This window comes from Hydra vulgaris, chromosome 08, assembly GCF_038396675.1.
Source record: "Hydra vulgaris chromosome 08, alternate assembly HydraT2T_AEP".
NCBI classification, from domain to species: Eukaryota; Metazoa; Cnidaria; class Hydrozoa; order Anthoathecata; family Hydridae; genus Hydra; species Hydra vulgaris.
The window spans coordinates 2,588,869-2,601,745 of record NC_088927.1 but is presented as its reverse complement, the minus strand read 5'-3'; the positions used below and the strand labels follow the sequence as shown (position 1 = coordinate 2,601,745).

At 31.5% G+C, this 12,877-nt stretch overlaps 1 protein-coding gene across 7 annotated transcripts in view; it reads left to right on the top strand.

Moving 5' to 3' along the window:
• The window catches only part of LOC100206152 (uncharacterized), a 184,509-nt gene extending 172,360 nt beyond the window's left edge, over positions 1-12,149 (top strand). For all 7 annotated transcript variants that reach the window (XM_065802267.1, XM_065802268.1, XM_065802273.1 and 4 more), the window contains one exon: positions 11,699-12,149. In XM_065802267.1, the coding sequence (XP_065658339.1) occupies positions 11,699-11,827 (129 nt within the window). In that variant the 3' untranslated portion in view covers positions 11,828-12,149. The remainder of the gene's footprint in view (positions 1-11,698) is intronic.
• The last annotated feature ends 728 nt before the right edge of the window (positions 12,150-12,877 follow it).

The following is a 12,877-nucleotide window of genomic DNA, read 5'->3' as shown; positions in this document are numbered from 1 at the left end:
TATCTGAAATGCAGCAAGTTAGCTGAAGGAATGTGTGAAGAGAATTGGCGATAGACAATCAGAGGTGTTTGCATTTTGAGAGGACTAGTAAACTTGTGGGGCAAAGCTGGATTCAACAACAATTTCATACTCACAGAGCAGCAAATTCGAAACAAAATTACCAACAAGATCAATGAGTACCAATCTCTAAAAAGACTCAAGACTCTAAGTCTACCAGAAGGAAGCTACTGTAAGAAAGTAAACAACTTTCTAAATGAAAGCAACTTTTTATTCCCAATTCATAAGGCCAACATCTTTAACTTAATAAAGAGTGATTCATTAAGGAGCAAAGAGGCTCAAAAAGAGGACATTGAATTTCTAAAGCACTGTCTCAAAGGACGCATGGTCAAGATGGCGGGTATTGATAACACATTTCAAAAAAATGCTTTTTGGCTGTGGAGAAAATAAGAACAATGGAAGAAAAAATGCGCTCACAAGATGAAAAGCTCAGAAATCAAGAAAAAAAGAATAAAAGGAAGGTAGAAGAACTAGAACAAAGAGAGTTTGAAGTTTCCTGGTACACAGACAGTAATAGCCTTCCAGACTCTGACGAAGCTTTTATGCCTCCTACAAAGACCCAAATAATTTCAGGGGAAGTAAAAGTTAGTCTTCAGCTAAGTATGGATGAACTCCTAAACAATTGGATCCCAATCATGACAAGATATGGTATTGGTGTTCGACCAGGAACCTGTTTATTGACATCTCTTTATAAAGCTGGCGGTATTAACATTGAGGAGTTGAAGATCTCAAGATCAACTCTGAATAGGAAAGCACGCACTGTAGTAGAGTCAGAAGCCCAGATCATCAGAGAGCAAAACATGGACAAAGTAAGAGGCTTAGGGCTAGTGATTCACTTTGATACTAAAATTGTAAGGCAGTACACCAGTGAAGAAGCAGTGTCATGAGAGGATAGCTATAAGCGTTGCTTCTCCTGGAGCTGACCCTTTAGATTTTCTGCTTGGTATTTTGAAAATTAAAAGCTTCAAGGGAAGCGACCAGGCTGTAGCCATTCAAAGTATCCTCAAATACTATGAGCTTGTTCAAGTTATTGGGGTGTGTGCTGATCAAGTTATTGGGGTGTGTGCTGACACCACAGCTAGCAACACAAAAAAGAACAATGGAGCTATTAGAAATGTTATTGTTCATGCTTTGGGGAGGCCTGTTCTCTGGCTAATGTGCAGACATCACATATATGAGAGGCATGTGTCTCATGTCATGGAACTTGTTTTTGGCACAACAAAAAGTCCAAGCCAACACCTCTATGTTTTACTTCAGAAGTTATGGCCGCAAATACATAGAGAAGTTAATAAACTTGAAAGAATTGTCAAATTTGAATGGTCTCAGGATGCATTTAGACCAGGTACTCTTTTGCACCAACTTGCAGTTGAAACTAAAGAATTTTGCACCACAGCACTTCAGAGAAACACTTTCCAAAGAGGAGACTATAAGTCTCTTTTTGCCAGCTACTGGCTTACTTCCTGGGTGCAGGTATATCTAATTTCTTCTTTAAGCAGCCGGAAGCTCACCATGAGGCCAGGTTTATGAGTGACTGTCTTTACTTCCTTGTTCTGCAGATGACACAGAACTATCATCTGAATGATTCAAAAACAGTAGAGCCTGCTACTCTCAAGAACATAAACACTGCTACAAATTATATTGTGTTTTTCCATGGTCTATTCTTTCTGAAGAGTCCTATGGCAACTCAAGCTCATTTAAATGACCTAAGAGCTTTTAAGATAGCTCACCAGCTCCAAATGTCAGATGATTACAAAGCCTACGCAGAGATTGGGAAAGTTCTCAACAAAAGCCTTCTACGTCACACTTGGTATCTAGCTCCCCAGCTTGTAGTTTTGTCTCTTGCTGACAGGGATCTAGATATACCGAGTTAAGAACAACATCCTTAACAAATTGTTGTCTTTTGCCGTTCCAGAAAAAGAATATATGGTGCTTGAGAAATCTGGAATCCAGCCAGTCATTGTTCCCATGTCATCTCTTGATGATTTTGTCACTGAGCACTGAGTTATCTTCTCTTTTTTCTCCTAGAAATCACGAAGGAAGAGCTTTTGCTGTGGAGGGAGAAAGGTAAAGCTGCTTGCGAAAGTGAGAAAGCCCCTAAGTCATTTGTCAAGTTTTCTGCTTGTGCAAATCAGCTTGCAGTGATAAATGATAAGGCAGAACGTCACATAAAGCTGATCCAAGACTTTATTGGAAGGACACATAACGAGGATAGACTTCAGGATACTCTTCAGGTAATTACTAAACATTATTACACAGACTTATAGTGTGTAAATTGTTAGGGGGAGGGGGTCGTTTTTGAAAAATTAGGCAATTCAAAATAGCAAACACATATCATGCTCATTTTTAATAACAAAAAAGGAATTCAATTGCATTTAACAATTTCCACCTAACAACGACTTACCCCACCCAATGTACGCGCATGCTACACAATAATGTCTGCAAAATTTTTAAAAGTATTTCCATATCATTTTATTTAATAAAATAGACTATTAATATCAAATACTAGGAATTTTATTGCATGGTTTATTTAATTATTTTACAAAATAACCTGCTTTTTTAATTTTATTTATTATTTTCTAGGTTGTCCGTAAAAATAGACAACAAGTATCCACGAAAGTTACAAAGAAGTACCTGCAGAACATCTAACAAGTATTACAACTGTAATCACGTTTTTGTTGCTTTTAAACTCAATTTAGAATGATTATCTGAAAATAAAATTGTCACAAAATCTGTATTTTCCTTACTCTATTAGATATATTTTAAATCAAAACCAATGTTTTGTGAGTGTTTTAAATTAAAAACTATCTATATTCGGAACTTTAAAATATAATATTCAGGAAAAATTATATTATATAGAAATTATCTAAAACCACCTTCTTTACCTTAGAGTTGATTTGGGAGGCTAAAATTTTTACTATAAGCTACTAATACATAATGATATCGATTGAACTTTTCCACATTTTGATTTTCCAAAAATAAATTTTTTGAGACACCCTACTCTGCAGGCATTAAAGACTACAACTTTTGCCTTTCTCAATCCCTAACTCAAATAGTCAACTTTTCAACTCGCTTTTCTGACAACCCGAATCATTTACCTTCTCTACTCGATTTATGTCTTGTTTCTGATCCTAGTCAGTGCTCAGTTTCTCCACATTCACCCTTAGGTGCTTCTGATCACAGTTTGATCGCTCTAAAACTAATATCCCATTCTTCTTCATCACCTGAATCCCCCTATTATCGAACCTCTTACAACTACAGTATAGCTGACTGGGATTCTTTCCGTGACTTTCTTCGTGATGGCCCTTGGGTAGAAATCTTTTGTCTTCCTGTTGACAAATGTGCTTGACATTCATATCACTCCATCTATTGCTTGACATTCATATCACTTCAGCTTCTGTATCTAAAGTGATTTCCTGCCTAGACTCTTCTATAGCTTGTGGCCCAGACAACATACCTGTTATTGTCTTGCAGAAATGTTCTCCGGAGCTTTTGTCTATACTCTCAAATCTATTCAACAAGTGCTTATCAGAGTCTTGTTTTCCAGTCTGCTGGAAAGCGGCATCTGTTATCCCTATCAAAAATTCTGGAGAGCGATCTGATTTGTCTAAATATCGTCCCATAAGTCTTCTTCCTATCATAAGCAAGGTTTTTGAATCTTTAATTAACAAACACTTAATTTCTCATCTTGAATCTAATAACTTACTTTCTGACCATCAATATGGATTTCGATCTTCTTGTTCTACTGCTAATTTGCTAACAGTAATAACTGATAGGTTTTATTGTTGACATTTCAAAAGCTTTTAATAAAGTTTGGCATGCTGGTCTTCTCCATAAGCTTTCTTCTTATGGTGTATCTGGCAACATCTTTAAGATTATTGAATCCTTCATTTCCGATCGTAATATAAAGTTGTCCTCAATGGACAGCACTCTTCTTCTTATTCTGTAACTTCAGGGGTTCCTCAAGGTTCTATCTTTGGCCCTATGCTCTTTTTAATTTACATTAACGATCTTCCAGATATTCTCACATCTAAGGTGGCATTGTTTGCTGATGATACTACCATTTATTCTTGTCGTGATAAGAAACCAACACTCTCTGATTACTTGGGGGGAGCGTTTGAGCTTAAAAAGGATCTCACTTCTGCTACAGCATGGCTGGTGAACTTTAATTCAGATAAAAATCAATTTTTTCAGCCAATCGTTAACGCAATAATTTAGATCTTCCTATATTTATGATTGGTTACGTACTCGATAAGTCATTTTCTCTTCATCTTCTAGGATTAACTCTTACTTCCAATCTTTCTTGGAAACCATATATCAAATCAGTTGCAAAATTAGCATCTGCTAATGTTGCATCTCTTTATCAACCTTGTCACTTTCTTACTTCAGATTCTATTCTTTATCTCTATAAATCTCAAATCCGGCCTTGTATGAAATACTGTTGCCATATCTGGGGCCGTTCTTCTAATGATGCCCTTTCTCTTTTAGACAAGGTGCAAAAATGCATTGTAAACATAGTTGGACCTGCTCTTGCAGCCAACCTCCAACCATTATCACATCGTCGTAATGTTGCTTCTCTTTCTCTTTTCTACAAATACTATAATGGGCACTGCTCTAAAGAGCTAGTGTCTCTTGTGCCATCTACTAAAATTCATTCTTGTATTACTCGTCATTTAATTAAGTGTCATCCTTTTTCTTTGACTGTTCCTAAGCTCTAAAAACGCTTATTCGTCTAGTTTTTCCTCGAACATCAACTCTTTGGAATTCGCTTCCTTCATCTTGCTTTCCTGATTCATATAATTTGCAATCCTTTAAGTTGTCCATCAATTGTTATCTTGCTCTACAATCTTGATCTTTTCTCTTTCAGTAACTTCCAACTTTAATTAGTGGCTGCTTGCAGCTTTGTTGGCAAGATAATTCTTCGTATGTTGATAAAACGCCATAAAATCAACATTCTCATTCATACTGCTATTACTGTATTAATGTGTTGAATAATATCTTCTTTAGTTTCTGGATGTGGACGTAATTTGTATTATCTGTTCCCCAAACATGAAAAGACTCTTTCTATAAGATTTAACTGGGGAGAATATGGGGGCAGATATCCGTATCTAATATTCTTATCCCTGAAAAATTGAATTATCAGTCCTGATTAATGAAATCCTACGTTGTCCATGATAGGAATTTTATTTTCAAACAATCTGCATCATAACATTGCTTGAGAAATTCTGAGAAAATTTCAGTGTTGAAAAGTCCTTCAATAATTCAATGTTTTAAGATGACTCTGACTGATATTAATGCAAGTATACTGATATTGCGACTTTTTTTTGCAGGAACAGTTGTAAATGCAGGAGTGTTTCTAGGTGAATATCCAAAATTTGGTCTTGAATGTAAATTGAACCTGGTTTCATCCAAGAATAATATTTGAAAATAGTTAATATTTCTATAGCGAATAGAATAACTTTTTCTCACACTAATTATTCTTGGTGAACAGGTGATATCAGAGACCTTTCTTAATCTTTTTCTTGTAATTTCAAGCTTCTTAAGGTAACAAGATATAGATGATTGGGATATGATTATTCCATTTTCTTGAAGTTTTTTGGCCATTCACCCTGCATAAGTCAATTGTTGTCTTGAATACATTCAGATAACAAATCTTAGCACGAGAATTGAAGCTTTGCTTAGGGCCACTTTTCTGTAGTAGGTTAAAACAATCGCTAAGATTATTCTATTAGTCTTTTTCTAATGGTGGATACTCCCAAATCAGTAGCATTCACAATTTGAGCTATACTTTCCCTCTGTTAATTCTAATTTTATTTGTTTAATTAATGTAGATGAAATTGGTACTCTTTTTTTCCTTCTCATATTTCTGACAGGTTCACTTTCATTAAAATTATTTTCCATGGAGCTAAAACAAACAAAAATATATTTAAAATAATAATGATTTTCTGATGGAATAACGTGGTATTAATGGATAAATATATCATTTATTTTTAAAAAATTAAATTATATACAAACGCTATATAATCATTAATAAATAGCTATAAAATTATTAATAAACTGATATATAATTATTAATAAACAGATATATAATTATTATTAAACTGGTATATAATTATTAATAAACCACTATATAATTAATAATAACCCTGCAAATAAGTTGAAATTTTTTAATTGTTACATAAAGATTTTTGAGATGTAGAACTTTTTTTGACTCAAGAGAGATGTTCTTGTAAAAAAGATGAGAAAAATAATTATGGTTTAATATAGTAACTACACAAGAACGTGAAAAACATGATTGTAGTAATAAATTCACGTTGGTAATAAAGTTGGAAAAAAAATTAAGTTGGACCAAACACAGATCTTTCTGGCACATTGCTAGCTATATACATTAGGATTCACCTTTACCTAATAGAACCCTTTGCTTTCTTTCAGTTAAAGAACAATATATCGACTTTAATAAAATAGATGTAATACCATCTATATATGTAATACCATTATAGGTATTTTTGTTCAACCTGATATTAGGCGGAAACATTTTTTTTATTAATCTCATTATTTTTACCTGAATCTAAGTTTTATTAACACATCCTTTGTTCAAACAAAGGATGTGTTAATAAAACTTAGATTCAGGTAAAAATAATGAGATTATTAAAAAAACTTTTAAGTTTACTAAGTAGAGATTGTAAATGTAGAAAATTTAGTATACAACCTGTGCAACCTCTTCAATTTTAGGCTCCAGCATGAAGTCTGAAATCAAATTTAGCCAAAAATTTTGCGCTGGAAAAAGTTAAACACTGAACCACCAAAATGACGCACCAAACACTAAACTACAAAAATGCCACAAATAGAAAGCTTAGTTATGAAAAACAACAAATGTTAAATTGGACCTTACAATATTAAATCATAGAAGAAAACGAGGTGACTCCAGGCCTCAAGTCAATCCAGGCCTCAAGTCAGGTGTTGGGTTAGTTGGCCGATTTATTTCAACTAGAGGTCACAACCATAGAATCCGGATGTTATTTTTACCCCTCATATATATATATATATATATATATATATATATATATATATATATATATATATATATATATATATATATATATATATATATATATATATATATATATATATATATATATATATATACATATATATATGTGTATATATATATATATATATATATATATATATATATATATATATATATATATATATATATATATTTATACATATATATATATATATATATATATATATATATATATATATATATATATATACATATTTATATACACAGGTATATATTTATATATACATATATATAGGCATTTTGAAACTAAATAGTTATTTTGAGCGGTCTTTTGTAGTTTTGCTCATCAGTTACTTAGTGGGCCATTAGTGGTAGCCACCAAAAGTGGTTAGCTAATGACTAGCCATTAAATCACATATCAGAAAGTTTTTGCTGGCCACCTTTAACTAATAACTTTAAGTTTTTTGGGGGGTGAAATTGTTTTTATTTTATCTGTTGATGAAACTATAGTGGAGAGTGGTGCTGAATGGATCACAAAATTCAACTTTTTTATAAAAATAATTTTTTCCTATATTGTCAACAAATATGGCGGATATATTAATTCAGAGGTCAAGATTAATATCTTAACTAACAATCCTTAAAAGTTGTAAACCATTACTAACAGTACATAGTTAAAATGTGCTATAAATGTGACTCATACAAAGTTGTTTAATGGTCCATTCAGTACTGTACTGAATGGACCAACCCTTGTACTGAATGGACCACAAAATAGTTATTTTTTATAAAAAAGATCAATATCTATATTGTCAATAACTATGGCAGATATCAATCCAGAAGACAAGATAACTATCCTAGTATATTGTATACTATATTAAAAGTTGTAAGCCATTGCACATAGCAAGTTACATTATGCAAAGCAGTTAGGGTGATAAATGGAGTTTAAAAATAAGAAAGCAGTATGTTGAGGCATTATTGATATTTCTGAATTAATTAATACAATTTTAGACTAGTCTCAATCAGATAGTCAAATTACAATAATCACAGACATATTGGCTGGCATTATCTGCACTTGTGCAAGCTTTATGTGCCCAGCTCACACACTGTCTGCAACGGTACCACACTTCGTTGTCTTGACCCATTTCTTCACATATAGCACACAAATCATAATTTGATGTAATGCCTCCACAAATATTTAAACAATCTTTAACACCATTATCACTTCTTTCAACAAGAATATCATCAACCTCATTATTATGTCATTAATGGAAACTTTAGAGATTTTGAGTTACTTGATTTCTTTCTTGGTTTTTTTTTTTTTTGTTTTTTTTTTGAACTCGAATCGAATGTGTTTAGTTAATCCAGTATAATTCAAATTTTGAACCTAAAGTTCGATATTTAAAAACTTTCTGTAAAATCGTATTAAAACACTTCAAAAAGTTGCTGTAAAATTATATTAAAACACTTCAAAAATTTGCTGTAAAATTATGTTAAAACACTTCAGTGCTGTAAAATTATGGAGTATTATTTACTTCTGGCAATCCCAGCAACCAGTGTCAATTGAGTGACTGAACTCGACATCTGCGAACATCCTTTCCATTAAATGCTGCAGTCTTCTATCAGAATATGTAGAAGAACTTACCTTTCTTCATAAAAATTTGTAGACTTTAAGCATTAGGATAAGTATGGTTTGATGATGATGACATTTTTAATTGAATTGAATGTACACTTTTATTAGTTTGTTTTATAATCTTGAACTCGATCAAATTTTTTGTTATCTTGATCGAACTCGATTGAAGATAAAAAAACCTAATCTCACACAGCTTTAGTATCAGTTGAAATTGAAGAAGAGAGCTTTTGCGAACACCTTTGAATTTTTCTAAATGAGCTTTTGCAGAAAGATAAGGGTGTATACTTTCCACATTCAGGGTATTGCTAACATTTTTGTTGGCTTTAATATTTCTATTTGGTTCTACTGAAACTGGATTGATGTTGAATGCTTCAGGATTAGGACTAATAATTTCTACTGTAACTGGATTGAGCTTGAGTGCTTCAGGATTAGGTCTATTAATTTCTACTGAAACTGGAGTGATGTTGAGTGTTTCCAGATTGTTCTGCTTGTAATTTGAGATAAAAAAAAATCCTCATCCTTCCATCGATCAAGTTAAAATTCCAGATACTAAAAGACAACTAATGATATTAATTGGCATTGATACTTTTACCCAAGCCTTTCCAGAAATTTCTGCAATGTCATAGATTAAAACAGTTTTTCCTGAATGTGATACCAACCAGCTATCAGTTTCACCATTATAATAACGTTTGAAAGGTCCATACACTGTTATATCTAGTGGTTGCAGTTTGTGTGATGTATGGGGTGGGATTGTTATAACAGTTACACCATTATCTGATGCTAAATCAATGAAGTTAATTGATATATGTGTCTCATGATTATCTAGTATTAAAAGCACAGGGTTTGTTATAGATGGTCAAATACTTTTTATAAAATGATTAAACCACTCCATAAAGTTTGATTCCACCATCCACCCAGATTTGTTGGCAGTGCCGACAGGACCAGGAATTCAATTTTGCAAAAATATTTTAAAATGGACACGCAGAAATATGTAGAATTGTGTTATTGATGATCCACTTGCATTTACTGCATTGCCCATTGTTAACAAGATACCTTTTTCTGCACTTGTAACAGAAGCAACTTTTCTCACTCCTCTCTTAGCTAAAACGTGATCTGGCACTTGTTCAAGTAGTAACACCAGTCTCATCAACATCCCATATATCATTCCGTGAAAACTTGTATTTGATCAAAAGATAATGCAGATTATTATAAAATAGATCTACATTATACTTGTTGAGTACTGACATTCGACCAATAGATGTTGCTTCTGGTTTTCTTATAACAAGCTCTGGATGATGGCTTAAAAAAGCTTTAAACTAATCTACACCTGCTGTTTATTTGTTTACCAAGGTTTAGCAGAACGTTTAGCAGAATGTGGGCATTTCTTCTCAAGTTTGAGAACATATTCAAATGTTAATGCTCTGAGCTTAATAAGACTTGGCCCATATCCCATTTTTGCAGAAACTAAACAATATTGAACCAGCTCTTGTTCTTCTGTTACTGAAAAAACTTTTATAGAACTGTTACTATATGGAATACATTGCAATTTATTTAATCCATTTGGAGATAGTCGAGCTTCTTTAATTCGCCTCTTAAGAGTTGAACATTTGACTCCAAATGTCTCAACAGCTATTCTTTCAGATAAAGTTTTTGTCAAAACATTTTCAATTGCTTGGATCATATTATTGGGATCATATACATATAACATATATTATTTTATTTTTTATATTTTAAAAACTACTGATAATGACAATTGTCATTATTTTCAGCAACGTACAAATAACATTTCAGATAAACTATATTAAATAATATCTAGCATATAACTTATCTAACAGATTATATGCCATATAACATGTCTAGCATATAACATTTATTATATATTGTATAGGCCTGTAGGAACAAAAATTACATGAGGGGGGGGGGGGGTAATGCTGGATTTAGAGGCCCCGAAATGGTTTTAAGGATCTTTTTTTTTTTTTTTTCTTTTAGACATTTTTTCAGTCAATTTTTTCAAAATTATTAAGTTTGAAAAATTATTGGGGGGGCAAATGCCTCTGCTGGCCACCCGGGGACATCTATTATACATACGCCTGTAGTATGTATAATAGATGTTATATGCTAGATATGTTATTATAAATAATAACAACTTAAATAATTTAATATATCTTAATAGTATTACGACATTCAATTATTGAAATAATGAAGTAAACTACAAAATAATAATTATTAACTGTAAATAATTATTCTGCTTCACTTAATTATTGAATAATTGAACTTGAGTCTTCGTTAACAAAAGTTTATTAGATATTTTGGTTTATTTCCTAATCCACACTTCCATAGCTCATTTAGATGAAAAAACTCGTTTATTTTATTTTAGTAAGTAGCATAGTGAAGCGCGATAAATACTTTGCAGAAAAATGAACCGGTCCATTCAGTACAATCAATGGTGGTTCATCCAGTACACTAACCGACATGCACATGTTACCCATATAATCACAGCAATCAGTAAATCATATAACCTTCATTCTAATGTTACACAAAGTAAAAAGTATATATCTATAATATTATTATTAATCATAGTTAATTTTATTTTAAAAATCTAGTGTAAATTGAAACAAATCGAAAAGATAAAAAATTACTTTTGTCTTGAAAAAAACAAAAAACACAAATATTAATGCATTATTACGAATAAAGTTTGACCAAAAATTATAAAGAAACTTTGAGTATACATTATATGCAATTTAAAAATTATATGCATTTTTCTAATGGTTCATTCAGTACAAGGTTCATTCAGTACCATTCTCCCCTATATGTTATATATGCTAAATACATAAAATACCTGTTTGTAAAATATCTGTTTTAACTTATCTGTTTTTATTTCTCAACATGCATGTTTAACCATTAATACCTGTATTAGTTTGTTTCCCAATTAAATTTTATTTTAAAAATGATTTTATTATTACTATAATTTTTGTTTTTATAAATAGTTTTTTGATGGATTGACTACTCTTGAAAAAAAACTGCAAAGTATGACTGTTGAAGATGCAAAGCTTTTCCTAAAACAAGCCTCCGTCATGCGTTTAATTGCTTCGCAACAAAATGAAGGTGAAGATTAGAAGTTTCGACGTATTTGTGTTGATAAAAAAAGTTTTGTTGATTAACTTATTGTAAATAAGTTACAAATACAAATATTTATGCCAAGGAATGTTTATGCTTTTGCGGAGACCATCAAAATTATCAATAAAATATTTTATTGCAAATTTTTTTATTAACTTTTTTTATTTTATTTTGAGTCTCATCTTGTAGTTTTATTTCATTTTGTATTAGCTTTTTTACTTTATTTTAAAGACAATTTATACTTTATCATACACCATGTAACATACAAATGTAAATTTATTATATTAGCTGTTAAACTGCTAAAAAAAGGTTCATTTCAAATGAGGTAAATTATATTTAAGTTATAAGGAATACTGATACATAGAATTAGCGTTTAGATTCCCCAAATTAGAATTGCAATTAGTAAAGTCTCGACTAGTTATCATTGAATCCTACCCTAACAAGACATAGCATTAGATTCAGGTAGGATACTAATAATCCTACAAGGCAAAAAACTTGAAATGTATTTATTTATTAGGTATTATTGAGTCCAAATCCATCGCAATTTAGAGTGGGTATTCTGAATGCTGAATTAGTTGATGTTATATATTCTTAATTTAAATCTTTTTAGCCAAGAGTTTTTGCGTGCGCTGAACAAAATGGCTATTATCTGACTCTCGCATAAACTTTACAACATATGCGTTACGACATTAAGACTTATACTAAATTACTTACAAAACAGAAAGCATGCCAAACATCAGACAAAACTATAGAAAATGCAAAACAGCGCACAACTAGGGCATGCAATGCTGGTTTTCGGTAGTATAATGACGTTTGGTATTACCGGTATTTGTTCTCTAAATACCGGAATTTTTATTCAGTATCTTTTTGATAAATAATTGCCTTGTTTTCTCACTTTTAGTTATATGTTTATAAACTAATTTATGTATTATCCTAAATAAAATAATTTTTAAAGTTTTAAAAATTCGTTTAATTTTTCAATTTTCTTCCAAACTTGTTTGAACTAAAAACGCATCAGCGTTTTTAAATATTTAAAATGCACTAATTAT